General features: G+C 35.8%; 2 protein-coding genes across 2 annotated transcripts in view; both read left to right on the top strand.

Annotated features, from left to right (window-relative positions):
- The window catches only part of LOC148854016 (DNA glycosylase superfamily protein), a 45,548-nt gene extending 36,751 nt beyond the window's left edge, over positions 1-8,797 (top strand). Inside the window, exons 3-4 of the mRNA XM_088985965.1 lie at positions 5,573-5,629; positions 5,730-8,797. Coding sequence (XP_088842091.1) covers positions 5,573-5,629; positions 5,730-5,978 — 306 coding nt within the window. The 3' untranslated portion in view covers positions 5,979-8,797. The remainder of the gene's footprint in view (positions 1-5,572; positions 5,630-5,729) is intronic.
- On the top strand, positions 7,448-8,797 carry LOC148854017 (uncharacterized). The gene has a single exon (XM_088985966.1). It carries the CDS (start codon positions 7,448-7,450, stop codon positions 8,231-8,233), a length of 786 nt encoding a protein of 261 aa, XP_088842092.1. The 3' UTR covers positions 8,234-8,797.
- Positions 8,798-16,489: the final 7,692 nt, after the last annotated feature.

Here is a 16,489-nt window from a genome sequence, read left to right as displayed (position 1 = left end):
ACCCTGCAAAACGGTTGGTGATTCAACTAACAAGAGATTATAACGTCAAAGTAGTAGACATATTTTCATATGAAACAAATTGTACTGGTATGTCTGCCTTTTTGAGTTTCCTGAATTTGTTATGTCAAGCCTAACACCTTGTATAAGTGTCAATGTCCTCATCATATAACCCTATGTCATCATATTATATCACTATAAATATATAGATTAAAACGAACTCTGAATTTATTTTGGTGTTTGTTTTGTTACTGGTTTTCAGTCTTCTCATTATTCTTTGAATCCTTTTCATTTTTTGACATGCACATAGTAAAAAATAAACAAATAAATGAAATAAAATAAAGTCTTAAGAAGCAATTCAGAAATTCCTTATGTGCAGTAATGGTCCATATACAGCATAGCTTATAGTAACTTGGCTATATAATTGCTCATTCATGCTTCTGAGGATCTAGGAGAGAATTTGTTGCATAGAAGGCCAGAAACCTCTGGAATCTTGGTAGTAAGGTATGTTGCAGTATGGCACCCATCCACCCACTAATGGCTAGACTTATGTTACCCGGATGTGCAAGGATATGGCTGGATACAGTATCAAATATGAAACTTACAATAAAAGTATTTGACATGATACAACACCTTTGTACAGGTATCCAGGTATCATACTACATCACTTGAATGGCTTTCTTTAAAAATTCAGTCACTTTACTAGGGTTATCTGTAAGAGGTCCTTGATTCTAAATTCAGTTGTTGCATTTGTTGCTGAATCCTGGAGAAAATCAGGATCTTACCAAGAGAAGAGAAGAAAATTTGGACTAAAGTGGGCAGTATAGCTAGTTTATGTCATGTATAGAACATTAGTTGCCGGGGTTTTATTTTTGTTCTTTTTTTCTTAATTGTCTAAATTAGTATGTCATATCTCATATGTAGACATGTAGTTAATAATTTTGATTCTTAGGTTTATAGGTAAAAAGGATTTATACAAATGTTTTATCAAGTTATGGTTTTTGTACATTCTCTCTTTGGTTACAAATAACCAAAGCCAATTGCTGTATTGGATATTTTGTCCTACTTCTCTAAAGATTGTTGGAGAGTAATATTTTTGATTCCTTTGCTTTATCAATCAAATAAATCAGATCATTTGTTACTGATTAAAAAAAAAAAGAAATCCTTTTTCAAGCTCTCTGTTTTAATGGTATGGCATGATGCCACCCAAATCTTGATTCATGGTCATTATGATTCCTTTTGTTGTTTAGCAAGGAGGTTAGACTTACCAAGTAGCTTTCTTTGCTTCTTAGAACTTAGGTTCTTGTCTCAATTCCTGTTTTTTGAATTTTGAATTCTTGATTGAAGTTGTTGAACCATGAACATACCTACAGGAGACATATTATCATTAGAAGCCTGATTCTAGAGATTGCTATCCTTAGATCTAACATATCCTACAGAAGATATATATCATTAGAATCCAATAATACATGGTTTGTAGCTCCTTATCTGTCATTGTTGTATGCCAATCCCACCTAGGGATGTCAATGGACCAGATATTGGTCCAATCCGATCTGGTCCAGTATGAGCCCATTACAGATGGACCAGATCCAATCTAATCCATTGAATAATTTGGACCATTCTGGACTGGTCCAATTTAATATTTGGACTATCCAGCCTGTTCAAATTGGTTTTAATTTAGATTGGGTTCAACCTAAACCTGGTCCATTGACACCCGTGCTCTTATCTTATGTCAATGGACCCAATATTGGTTCAATCCGACCTAGTCCAATATAAATCCATTATAAATGGACCTGGTCCAACCAATATGTCTTAGTGGTCCATCCAATCCATTCAAATTGATTTTGATTTGGATGGGGTTCAACCCAAACCCAGTCCACCTAATTATTATTATTAAGTTTCATACCCATCCTCTAGCATGGTAGCACTAATGTGGTAGTTGTAACTGTTCAAGATAATGAATAATGAAATCACTTAGACAATTTTGGCTTTGAGAGTTGAGCACTTGATGCAGAAGCAAGCAAGTTAAAATTGGAAATTTCTGATTTTTATGTACTTTTTTATTTTTAGGCAGTAGCGGTAAGTATGTTAATAATTTTGCTACAAAAATCATTTTATATGTATGTACTATGAAGGAAAAACATGGTCAATGATTTTTGAAGTGAACTTTATTGTGCTATCATGAGTGGTTTCCCTATACCCTAGAGTTATCTTATGTGCTTGTTAAGTGTCCAAGTTCTTTCTTTTCTCTTTTTTTTTTTCAATGACCTTTTCTGCAAGCTTTCTGATTCAGCATTGATTTGCTATCATGACCAGGGGAAATATCATAAAATTACATCAATAAAGGTTTGATATCGATCATAGATAAATTCTTTTATTAGTTTCCCCAATACCCAGAATTCCTCTTGACATTTTTCATCCTTGTGTCAAATCACTTCCACATCTCATGCTAGGTTGCCCCCCACCCCCACCTAGGCTCTAGACTTTTCTTCACAAGACAGCATTTGTGTCTTTGTATGCTAGACCTAGAAGCTTTACAAACTTGGTTGCCCCTACAACTTTCTATTATAAACATTCATAGAAAGCTTCATTAGAAAATTCTGTACCTAGACTGACCCAATTATGTTAGCTTTGGTTTCTAAACCTTTTGCCTAGCGCTATATACCCATCTTAAGTTGAACTTGTCCAATGTTAGCTTCGTATCAAATTAGCTGGTTCTACATCACCACTCTTAATCAGTTTATTTATCAAATTTTAGATATATCAGATCTGTCCTAGTTATTAACCTGGTAGTTGGTGGATAAGATGATGAATAATCAATTACTTTAACAAAGTTGCATGTAACATCAGCTTTAGCAAATATGCTTCATTGATCTGTTGGTGAGTAGAGCTGCAACTTGGGCGGGCCCAACCCAACCCAACCTGAGTTTTTGCACGAGTTGGTCACTTGGATTTGAATTTTTGGGCTCCCGGCTGGGCCAGGACCAGAAAACTCGGGCCATATTTGGGTTGGTCTTGGGCCAACACTGTATGATATAGATGTCTATATTGTTTGTTTACGACGTGTATATATGTATCTATAGTACATATTTACATATTTACACTATCATGTACAACCTAAACTGTATTTAGTTATTTACAATATGTATATGGTTAGCCCAAACTCACCCATGTACAAATATGTGCAAATGCATATAGATAGATAGATAGAGATAGAGATGCATTAATGCATATCTTCAATCCGTTCTACTTTGAAATTGGGTCATGGGTTGATCCTCAATCACACCTAACCTGCTTAAGTTGCACCCATATTGGTGAGACCTGGCTTGTGCACTAGTTTATTTGAAAACTGATTGCTCCCAGAGATAGCACATGTGCTTGAGTATTCCAGTTCATTAAGATGAGGGTAAGGTAGAGAAAGAGATGTCAAAACAAGTTCAACATGGCATTAGTATTTTGGTTTCTGAAAGAAGCTGAAGACTATACATGAACATCACTTATTAGGGGTGTAATTGGGCCAAACTGAACTGAACTTTGGCATGTCTTGGTTTAGCTTGACTAAAATACTACTAGGTTTGAGCTCTAGTTCGTGTTCGATTTGGACTCTATTTTCTGGTATAAGCTTGGTTTGATTAAATATTCAATGAACCCAAGTTTGGCGTGAAAACTCGAAAATGAATATATTTTTATCTTTTATGAATATATGATATATTTTTATAATATATAGTATATTCTTATATTATATAATATACATATATATATATATATGTATGTATGTATGTATGTATGATATATATGATATTTTTATAATATCAAGGCAGACCTGCAAGCTTTCAACCCTAACTTTTTATTGGTCAAGCTTGAGTTCGAATAACTAATCGAGCTTACCCCAAGATTCGAACTCAAACCAAGCCTAGTCAAACTTGAGCCCAAACAACTCGATTAGAGCTCAATTCAATTGCACCCCTATCACTTATAGTAATTACCATCATTTGAGTTTTAGTTCCTGGGAACTGTAAAGTTCTCTGATCTCATTAACTACCTTATGTTAAGTGCCAAAGGTTAGTCTGTGCCCTGTCTTCCGCTTCAAGATCTTGGATGGCCAGGATTAGCGTCGAGTAAATGACCTTTAAATTTCCCAGGTGTATGCAGGCTTAAATTTTTTCTGGAAATGCACAGCTCTGTCATGAAAATTTTGCCTAGTCACTGAAATTCACACAAAAGCATGTGTCAATGGTATTTGAAAGTTTATCCATTTTAGGCCCAACTAAGATCAACCCCAACTTGCTCCCTAATAAACTAGGCAGATTGTTTTTTGTTATAGTAGGAGAAACAAACCAACCAAGCAGCAAATTGATACCTAAAGCACTTTTTGGGAATTTAGGAGATCTAAAAGAGCTACAGGAAGACTGAGAACATAGGCTGATGCAGCAAGAAAGGATCTGATAATTAACAATTTGACAAAGGTTTTGTCTCACAGATGCATTGATGAAACAGGATTTATGCAGCTATCCAAAAAAAAAAAGGGATTTGTGTAGCTGACCCCATGTAAGCTCTACATTAGCTGCCTGTGAAGTTCTAAGATAAGGAGAAAAATCTGGAAAACAATCCTTTTGGGGGAAACAGTGATGTGCAATGTAATTGGATCATAAAATTTATTTCTGAACGGAACTTTGCAAGTTTCCAAGTTGTTAGGAAGTAGCCAATTATTTTATATCACAAACATTTGCCCTATGACTGTTTCTTTCAGTCAGTTGTTGCTTCTCAAACATTTAGGTTGATGCCTGCTATGTACATAATGTTTGGCCAGTTACATTCTTGGAGAGCTGGCAAACAAAGCTACATTATTCTTTCTGATTGGAAAATGCTAAATTATGCAGGATCTACCTTTATAAAAGCAACTCATGGCTTTTAACACCAGGATTCTGCAATCCACTCTGTTGAAGCTGTGCTAATTTATGCAGCACCAACTATTTGCTTGCATCATGGCAGTGTTTGGACAGAATCTGTTTAATATTGTAACTTGGCAGGCTCTTGATACAAGCATCTTTGGAGGTTTGTTAAATATGTTTTCTATACTATATTAAGTACAATTTGCTTCCCAATGGATTCCTGTCGTACATAATTTAAAGTTGTTGGATTTATAGTTCGGATGCCTTAACCACCAGATATGGTGAAAGATTCCTTTGACGGATGATCTTACCAGTTACCACATGACAAGCTCAAGAACTTCTCTATGCATAGCTCCTATTGACAATGGATGACTTGTGCACTGTGCCGTTTTGCCCTCAGCATTTACTTTACGAATGTGGTTTGCCTGGATTTGACTTTGTCAGTGCTTGAACTTTTTTGCCTGCCTCATCAGGATGAAAAGCAATCATGTGCATTTTTTTATTGTCAATTACGAATTTCAAATTTCAAATGCTCTTTTAGAAGGAAACTCCACTACCACTTGAAGATTATTTATTAAAGAAAATTTCCCCAAGTTACATTATTATTGTAATGCTATCTTCAATTATATATTCTTCTGCTCTAAATTGTTTAGATATGTGAAAGTTGACAAAATGGATGACAGGTGGCTTGTGTTCTCATGTTCCATCTTCAGCAAGATGATTTCCCTGTGGACACACACGTGAGTATAAAACTACAAATATTCTTATAACCTTTCTCACACAAAAGTTTATCTATCCTCGGATTCCTTAAATAATTAATTATGCAGAACTGGAATACAGGTGTTTCGGATTTCAAAGGCCATGGGTTGGATACCCACGAGTGCTGATAGAGAAAAGGCATACCTTCATCTGAACAAACGGATTCCAAACGAATTGAAGTTTGATCTCAACTGTCTGCTTGTGACCCACGGCAAGCTCTGCGTGAAGTGTGCAAAGAAAGGGGTTCACCGGAAAAAAGTAACCTCCGACCAACCCTGCCCTCTATCAAAATACTGTTGCATTACTGAATTCAAACGCATAAAAGAATAAATAACTGGTTACAGGGGGGAGAGGGGTTTCAATTTGACAATTTCCATCTCGTGGGATCTGAAGTCAATTTTGGCATCCTTACTATCCTCCGGAGGATATGTGAACCACCCACCACAATCGGGTTCTCCCCCCTAGACGGTGTCTGATTCCGCATATCAAGACAGTGAATGCTTGATGACTTAGCATGGTTATTGACTACTTGGACTTCTTCCCCTAAGCAAGAAACCAGGTTTTATATATATTAAAAAGGATAGAAACAGTTGGAGAGAGAGAGAGAGAGAGAGAGAGAGAGAGAGAGAGAGAGAGAGAGAACAATCGGTGGAAAGAGCCCCCAGTAATGGATCTAATATGAAACAATGAAATAACAATCTAGCATGTCTCTGAAGTTTTAAAAAGTGGGTACATTTGGAACAACCACCCAAGTCCAACAAAAATGCTATGGTTGTTTATTCAATGGAAGCTGATGACCTAATTCGGCCTTGAAGTGTAAACCTCTGCTTTTGGGTATTTGTCTTCCAAGAAGATATTCCCAGATCTCATTGAAGACTCCTATTAGTATATATGCTTACATCATTACCCACCTCAAATATTCCTTCGTTTAGCATCCAAGAGCATTCCCAAAAGATGGTCAAAATTGACAGTTTTAGGGCTTGTTTAGATCCATTTGGGTTTAAAGAATATTTATAAACAGCCTTCTTTAAGTGCCAGATAACCACCAAACTACAGAAACATAATATTTCAAATAATACATAGGGTCTCATTGATTGAACCCCGTGGTGGGTTGGACTGGGTACCCACTGGTATGATTTGCATATATTTTATTGCTTTTCGTGTTACATGTTGATCTATGGTCGAGAAGAAAATGCACAAATACACTGACTCGTTAGGTGGTCAGGAAAAATGTGCTTTTATATTCAATTTTGGTACAGTGGGATTGGTAGATTTGTTTGCACAGTTGAGAGACTTCCTCCCAGGTGGGTTGCATCTCTCTAATCCTCTTTTTGACTTTTGGAACTATAGAGCAAATATAATATCATGCTCTTCTTCTTATTACATGGCCATAAATGTTTTAAATGCCCAAGTTGGTAGAATAATCGCATCTCAGAATTGATTATCGTAACACTTATAGTTATAGACCGGGATCTCTCCTCAATTAGACAGACTGAATCCCCTTTGATGGGGGGGAGTTTGTAGCATATCTAGTTTAATATGGAAAAGTTCTACCCCAATACTGAATGACGGCTGCTTCAATCTGAGTCATCTGGCCTATCCCCCCCCTCCTTTTGTTGACCCTTTCGGCACGTCTATTCTGTTCATGATTATAAAATTCATCTCGCTTGGGTTCATTTCACCATTGGATCCGAACAAGCTTCCTATAAATTGAAGAGAGATCAGACAACTGATAGGTGTCTCGGTTCCAGTACAAATTAGATCCCAATATCCCCATCTTCAGAGAGAGAGAGAGAGAGATGGAAAAGGATGCATTAGAACATGGCCTCGCTGCCTCTTCTGATCTATTACCTCCCAAATGGGTTAAAGAAGATGGCCTCCAGCTCCAAGTTAAAATTCACAGCGAAGAGAAGAAGCTCCGATTATTCGGCTTCGAGGTGGATCCCTGTGCAAATGATGGAAGGTGCTCTAGAGGGTCGGAGGAAGGAGATGAAAGTTCCAATTCATCAATCACAGTTTCATCTCAGACTCGGAGGGAGAAGCCTTGTAAGGAAAAAGCTCCAACAGCTGAGCTGGAAGACAAGAGGTATGAGTGCCAATTTTGTTTCAAGGAGTTTGCCAATTCACAGGCGCTAGGGGGTCACCAAAATGCGCATAAAAAAGAGAGACTGAAGAAAAAGAGATTGCAGCTTCAAGCGAGGAGGGCAAGCGTCAATTATTATCTCCAACCTTTGCAGAATAACCAAGCTTTCATTTACCATCCTTCAGCTTCTCTCTTCTATGATCCTTCTGACTCCACACTGGTTGAAGAGTCCAATATCAGTTTCAACCGGTTTGATCAGAAAGCGTTCCTCAGTGCGAACAACTTATCAAAATCATATCCTCTATCCAATCATCAATTCCCGCTCCAACAAGACACTTGTATGTTCACTCCGACACAGACAAACAAGCTCAACCAGAATAGACCAATAGTCATTAAGCCCTCGCCCTTGCCCGTTAAAAAGCAAAGCTGTAAAAGTTTGGATCTTCATCTGGGGCTTACTCTGCAATCCAACATCTGCAGCTCCTCCAGAACAGGGCTTTAACAGATGTACAGGTAGACGGGGTTTAGCTTTAACATCTGCAACCATGGCCTCTTGTATGCTCAACATGGTTTCAATCAAACTATGGATAGTTGGTTGGGACGTAGGGTTTTATAGACTCTAGCAGCTATCAGTGGTCATCACTGAAGACACAACACCTCAGGCACCTCCATGGCTAAATAAGGTTTGAAGATTTGAGTTATCGTATTACACCATAAAGCACGAAGCATAGTTTCAGGAGGCCCACAACTGGGTCAATCATAGTATCAGATAAACATGTTTTACTAATAAACCACCTAGAAATACTGAAGATGGTTATGGCCACAAGGAATGTCTCATGTGTTTATTGTAAAGTGTAAACCATGTATTTATATCGTATACAGTGTACAAGCATTCAATTGTGAGTTGTGTGTAAATGACTTGTTATCATCTTCAAACCCAAAACCAAATAGGGGATCCATCTTCCACCACAGCAGTAAGAGTGAAAATTTGTAAAAAGTTCAGAGATGTTTCCAGCCTCCTACTATTTTCCTGATAAATTCCTTATAAAACAAATTGTTCCAGTAATCTCATCTCCATTGTTTGCTTAACATGCAATCATCTTTATTTAAATTCTAGTTATCTCAAAAGAAAAGGGATGGAAGAGTAACGTTTCTTCATACCTTAGCCTATGATATATAATCTATAACCATGAAATTCTACAGATTAAATTAGATATACTTGTTAGTAATGAAATCTAAGGTCGAATAAAACATGGTTAACCAGAAATTGCTCAAAGGCTATGCACGTGCTTCATGCCCAACACTTAAACGTGTAAATTCATCTCCTCTGACTCGATTTCTTTTCTGGTTTTCCTTTGTAAATTAAGATTTCAAAAGCCTGGGTTTGTGCATGGGCCTATTTTTGCAGGTAGTTGTGCTTCTTGGCTCTTTGTATTTGCTGTATAGGGATGGTCATCTATATAGGGGCTTGGGTTGTCTAAGGTTTTCTATTGTTCTAGTCCAGGTGCTTTGCACTTGTTTTATATACACTTGCATTTACTTATTGATACAATATTTCTTCTTCTAGAAGAAGTTAAAATAAATGAAAAAGAAAACTGCTTCCTTAGCTTATTCTAATGATACGGATGTTTGATATGTCTAGATGCAATGACTCGGTGCTGCAAATCTGCAATTGGTTACATGAAAACAATAGGCTTATCTGTCATTTTGTCAAAAGGCCTAATATTAAAATCTGTTAAGGCAACTTGTACATTTACATCAAAATAAGAAAAAGATGGTTTCTTAATACATCTAGGCTGACATTATAAAATTTGATCCATTATCAAATTAAATAATTATTGATGTTATGGTATTGCCATGTCAGACTCAGATTTCTGATAGAGATGTAGGGAGGTTCCACATAAATGATTCATGATTAGTTGGATACAAATAAAAGTAATTATGAATTTCAAACCTAATCCAACTAGGTCATGACTCATGAATCATGTAAAATGTGCTATCAATTATAATAGTCTCAAGTTTAAAGCTCATTCATGAGTGAACTTAGGCCCGTAGGTGCTGGATTAAACCTACTAGGGAAAATAGGCACTTTGACATTTTGATTGTAAAAGTTCAGTGGCAACTTAAAACTCATTTTTGAGCTTGCCTTACATAGCCTATTCAAACCTGGATAAAAACCAGAAATTGTCATAAAAAAAGTTTTTTAATCAATAACAAAACTTTCATTAATCAAAAAGGACAATTAATTACAAAGAAGGGGAGATAAACTATCTTAACTCCCTTAAGAGAGGCTAGGGCCCCCAAAAGGAAAAGAACCAAAATTACAACTGAGCCCAGAGTAGGAAACGCGGTTTGGTTGAGTTGAATTGACCCATAGCTTCACATAGCTCTTACAGCTCAAACTGAACCTCCCTTAGGTAAAAGAATTTAGAGTTCAACTAGAGTATTTATTAGTATTGGCTGTAATGTTAAATCTAGATTTCAACCAATCATGTTAAAGTCTGTTTATTTTTCATGTTTACCAAGATATATTTGCCAGCACATTTAACCAATTACATCTTTTACTGCATGATGCAGCAGATGCACCATGGACTTTGCCAAAAACTTAAAAAAAAAAATTCTCAACCAGTGATTTGTACTAATAAGCTGAACCCAAATAATAAGGCTATATTGAGTTGAGTTGGTGTTTATACATATTAACACAACTAGGGCTGTCGAGGCTTTTTCAGTGGGCTTCATAATTTGAATCTAGAGGAGGGAAACTTGGTCTTTTCCTCCGTTCTCTCAGAATTTCTTTTGCAAAAGCCTGGATTCCCGGTTAGAAGAAGCCAATTCAAACCCAACTGAAAATGAACTTTTAGGCACGTGTAATGAACATCCTTTTTTTTTTTATCAAGTCCACTCCACCCTTTGTTGGCTTTCTTGATATAATAGTCTGCCTCATTTTAACATGTAACTAAGGGGGTGTTTGGTATCAGGGTGTTGTGTTTTAGTTTAGGGGCCTCACTCCGCCTCAGTGCCACTTTGGCTATCCAAGCTAAACAAAGGGCCCGTTTGGTGTGTCTTTTTGGGAAGATCTTCTGATAGCTCGACAGTCAAAAGATGTATTGAGCTTTTGCATGAAGATCTGAGCAGCCCAAAGTTAGTTTGGCAGTATCATGTCTTTTCGTGTCTTTCCACATGAGAATAAAACGTGAAAGATGTGAAAAGCTTCATTTGGAGCTTCCCGAAATCAGCCTAAAATGGGCTTCTCACATCTTTTCGGTGCTCCAGCTTTTGGCGGTTAGATCTTTCATGAACCAATCGGGAATAGACCAAAAATCGGTCTGTCCGGCTTGTAAACAACCAAAAGAATGCACAGAAAGACGCACCAAACTGACCCAAATATAAATCACATTCGGTGTCTGGTGACTCCTGTTTGAGGTGAAACGGGTTGTAAAATACTTTGCATTGTAAATGAAAACAGAAACTCAATGCAATAGGTGTTGTATATCCACTAAACGGAAACCCACCAAACACCATTTAAAGTTGCAATGTGATTAAACTATTAGAATGTAGAAAGGAACTTCATTCTTAATTCCTTTCCATTTTTTCTTTGAACTTAAAAGAAGCAGCAAAAGGCTACAGAAGAAATGGGGAACCTTCCAATACGGGCTAATCAAGAATCAGAGTGGTTTAGCTTTTCTTTTTTCAGGTAAAATGACTTTGGGTAGACTTACCAGTGCTTTAGTTTTAAGGCTAGTAGTATTGGCTCTAAAGATTAAAGAGCAAAGCCCGCACCAACTGAAGGGTGGCTCAGTTGTTATGTTAGCTGGTTCATTAGGGTGGCTCAGTTGGTATGTTAGCTGGTTCATTCCAGCATAAATGTGAATTTGATTCCCACAACCATAGACTTTTGGGGGAGAGGATTATTAGTGTGGTGCGTATCACCAAATATCAGGAAAAAAATACACACACACAAAGCCCACAGACTGGCGGGCTGCTTCTTATTCTTATTGAAGCACGTAGAATAGAACTTAGAAGTTCATCTAACCATAGGCTTTAGAGTGTAGAGTCTATAGCCACTTGAGCTTTTCTGTGACATGAATGGAATATGGCACCTTTAGACTATCTATCCATCTATGATGTATCTGATAAAGAGTTCAAATGGTCTACGATTCTACTCTTTGTAGACTGGGCCAATTTTGATCAACTACATCAGCTCTGTAATGTCCAATTTTGAAATGGTTTACATGATTACCCCTCCATAATCCTAACCCCTTCTTGTTTTTGACCCGTTTTTCCTTTGTTTAATGCACTTCAGTATTTTATAATAGCTAGGTGTAGAAAATAATGATTCTTTCTCTCAATCGGCAGTTGGCAAAGAGATAAAATGTCAGCCCATTCCAGCCCATAACCGAAGTGGGCTGGACCACCCATTAGCTCCCCTACTACAGTCCTACTTAGCAAATGGCATGGCATTGGCCTAGGAAAGATTCCTCATCTTGGCCACTGTAAAATAGAAATGAAATGCCCAAGGCCACTTTTTGGTGTAGTCTAGGATGCGGGTTCTAATCGTGGGGGCAAGATAGGATTTGAATTGACACTGAAGAAATGAAATGATCATCCCTGATTCACTCTGATTAAGTGATTCACCCAAACAACAAAATTCAGCGATTCACTCACAGTGCAAAATTATCTGGAAGATCTAAATTGGATTCCATATATATTTCCATCAAAACTTCAAAAAGATCTGTTTATTTAGATATGCTATATTGAGATCAAAATTTTGGATGATGATAAGGATCACTTGCAATTTATCTTCAACTTAAGTAGGAATTTGTGATTGAATGATGATTCCTCTGATTAAATTTCTCATAAATTATTTGTTTTATCTCCCCTATCCACGTCAGATGCCACATCATTCAAAAAAAAATCAGAATCGATTTTAATAATCAATGTCTGACCGATGTGCTGATTTCTCAAAAATCAGCCAATAAAATAGCAAAATAATAATGGATTTTTGAAATGCTAATGTGCCAAATTCTGAACATGACTTGAAAAAACAAATTAAATAAGGTTCAGAACATTTATATATAGCAGGAATTTTCCTGGTTGATTAATTACATCAGCTAGTTTAGACAGTTCGGATCATTAGCATGATTTGTTTTACCAAAGGGATAAATATTTAAATCAATATTGTCAGACTAGAACCACGTACAAAACAGTTTTGGTCGAGGGTCAGAGATAGAGATATAATAGGCAATTAACTTTAAGGTTTAAAATATTGATACAATACTCTCGATAATGGGGTGTATCATATCCATATCCATGGCCATCTATATAATATACACCACAACTGGATATTTATTCTACTAGTCATGTATATCATGTCGATACACCTAAATATCAGGTCGTATCATGTTATATCAATAGATATGACCCAATATGCATGAATACAAAAACATATTAATGCCTAATTTGATGAAATTGTATATTGACCATTTTTTAATTATTTTTGAACTTTAATAAAAATTGAAAATTATAATTATAAAAATAAAACATTTGATTTTAGATTTAATTTTTCCAAAAAAAAAAGTAATAAGAACTGAAACTTATAAAAATAATTTATTTTTCTATCTTAAATGATTTATATGTTTTATTTTACATATAAATTATATGTTAAAAGTGAAAATATATTTATTATTTGAAAAGGTGGAGTTATTATTTATACAAAAGTACTAAATAAATAAATTTTCCTAACAAGATTAATAAACATTGAAAACTATAATTATAAAATCTGAAATAAAGTTATAATTATAAAAATTGAAATAAATAATTTAAATTTTAATTTTATTAACCTGAAAATGATAAAAATAATTTATTTTACCTTAAATGGTTTATATGTTTTATTTTACAATCATATGTTAAAAATAAAAGCATATTCATTGTTTGTAAAAAATAGAGTTATCATTTATATAAAAATACTAAATAAATAAATTTCTTAAAATTTTAATAAAAATCAAAATTACAAGTGATAATTTTTCATGTGTTTATATTTTATTCACAGATAACTCAACTTTAGATTTAGTTTTATTCATGTATTTATGTGATTTGTATACATTTCCTAGTGTATCTAAGCATTTAATATCTTTCATTTGTATGTATGCAATTTCAAAGTCACATTGTATCCATATCTATGATATAGTACGCCAATACCCAATACTGATGTTCTAATCCCTGATTTTAGAACTAGTAATATCCTTTGGTCATTCCTTTTAAATTACATGCTTTCTTTTGTTCTAAAGTATGCCTTTTTGTTCTGTGCGTATGTAACACAAATAAGATTAAAATTAAGCATTATTGCAAGCTTTCCATTGTAGTTTAGTTGGTTTGGATGCTCGTTTCTCACTTGAGAGACTAGGTTTGAGTCATGGCAATGGAAGTGATATTTTTAAATTTTGGGTAAAAACAAAAACCTCCCCTAAAGTTTCTAACAATCATAAAACCTCCATTATAGTTTCATTTAGCAAAAGCATCCCCTTTATTTTTGAAAAATTTGATAGATACCTTCCTTCTGTCAATGACCAAGACCTAAAATGTGTATAATTACATTTTTGCCCTTAGGTGTCATCAGATCAATTTGCAAAATTTCATATTTGCCCTTAATAACCCTACCAATTACACAACGATATTACTAGATATATTCCATCATCCATTTTTCGGCGATCGTACTTCATGGGAGACAATGGTTTACCACTGCCCTTCACTGGAGACTGGTGTTCCCTAGTCATTTAGAGTTTGGCAAGGTTCAAAGTATCGGAAACACAATGTGTATCGGAAAGGTAATTTTAAGAGACGTATTGAGATACGCTTTGGAAATGTATAGATATGGACGAAAAATCAAGATATGCATGAAAATACTACAAAATCCAAAAAAAAATCCTTAAAAATATGAACAATAATAAAATGAGTTTTATGTGAGTATAACTAATTTATTTAAACATAAAAAACATTATTTAATGACTTATATAAAATATCGGGATATAATTAGTAACCATTGAAAAATAATAGAAGAACTAAAATGTGTGTATATATATACTAATATTTATTAGTTAATATTTTTTGAAATCATTTATAGTTAATATTTATTATATATATAGATAATATTTATTATATATATAGATAATATTTATTATGTGTACAAGTTAATATATATATATATATCTTAATTTTTAATAAATAAATATATCTTGTATCCATATTATTATTATATAAATATTAATAATCAAATTTATAGCATTTGTTGGGAAACATCCACCAAGGGCAAGAAATATAAAAAAAAAAAAACATGTAATTCTAATAAGTAATTAAGGTTGGCATAATGGTTAATTAATTATTTTTGTAAGCAAATGACCTGGGTTCGAAACTTGTTACCTTTGGTTTGTGATTTTTGACAAGTTATTTCACTTAAATAACATTTAATGACATATTAAATGTTGTAATCAAATGTAACTTAAATGAGCATTTAATTAAATAATATCAGCATTTAGTGACGTCCGATACCTATCGGCCGATACGTTGTGAAATTTAAAACCTTGGAGTTTGGTCCTACTTTGTGTAGGCGTTTGCTAGTTCATGCTTCAAAGAAAATTCTTTTATTTATTTTGAGTTTGTATAATGCTATCCAGTTGTCGTTAAAGCTCGACACAAGTTGTTGTCAACGGTTTGTACAATGCTATTCTAAGTTCTCAACTCCTTGGTGTGGGCCCTCCATGCCTAGTTGTTCTTTGTCTCGGAAGCACTCCCACCCAAGACGACGGTGATGACCCTGACAGGGGAAGCTCGGGCTAGGGGCGCGTTGGCGTGGCGTGGCTCTTCTCTAGGCTTATGTTATTTGATGTCGATGAACCCATAGAGGTATCCGCGTCGAACGAGGTCTTCCAAGTGGTGGCAGAGGTCATGGCAACTTTCAGTCTCGTGGTCGTGGTCCCGATGGAATTCATTGTACTTGTCTCGATCTCTCTTGTTGCCCTGGATTTTCATCTTTTCAGGCCACCTGACGAAGCTACAGTTATGAATTTGCATCAATATCTCGGCCCGCGGTGCATTGAGCGAAGTGAAGTTATAATACATCGGTGGTGGAGTTCTTGTTCTATGGTCAGGCCAATGGTCCTGCCTCTTGCTATCTCAATCCAACCTCCAATCATCGTGGTCTTTCCACTTCCAATTGTGTTGGTCCTCTTCACTCCTGCTTAGTGCTTGGGCTTCCTTGGCATTCATGTATTTTTGTGTGTGCTTCATAAGCGCAACTAGGTTGGGTGGAGGATTTTTTTGCAGCGAGAAGCTAAAACATTGAGGAGCATAGCCTACTTATGATGGTCGTTACAACCACCGATTGGTCTGGAGCTTGGACCTAGAGGGCCTCAGCATTAAACCTCGCCAAGTACTTTCTTGAGGTCTCTCATTTCTTTGGTACACTTACATGAGATTGGTCGAAGTCTTCTAGTGCCTTTGGCTGGTGGTGAACTGTGTCGGGAACTATGTTTCCAACTATGCCCAAGAGGAAATGGACCGTGGTGGAAGGGAGGCATACCAGGTTCTAGCAACTTCGTGCAGGGTGGCGACGAAGGCCTTGCACATGAGACCCTTGGATGAGCTGTGCAGTGTCATTATTTCCTTGAATCTTTCAATGTGATTGTTAGGGTCTGAGGTTCCATCGTACTTCTCGAATTGAGGGGGTCACCATCCGGTTGGGGGGAGCTTGTCGATGATCTCT

The sequence above is a fragment of the Nelumbo lutea genome, chromosome 4, assembly GCF_056320005.1.
Source record: "Nelumbo lutea isolate HS-2025 chromosome 4, American lotus-T2T, whole genome shotgun sequence".
Classification (NCBI taxonomy): Eukaryota; Viridiplantae; Streptophyta; class Magnoliopsida; order Proteales; family Nelumbonaceae; genus Nelumbo; species Nelumbo lutea.
Note: the sequence above shows the minus strand (reverse complement) of the source record. Positions and strands in the feature narration are given on the sequence as shown.

What these genes read in the sequence shown, in the direction of transcription:
- LOC148854017 (XM_088985966.1), top strand. Translation starts at nt 7,448, where the DNA reads ATGGAAAAGGATGCATTAGAACATGGCCTCGCTGCCTCTTCTGATCTA.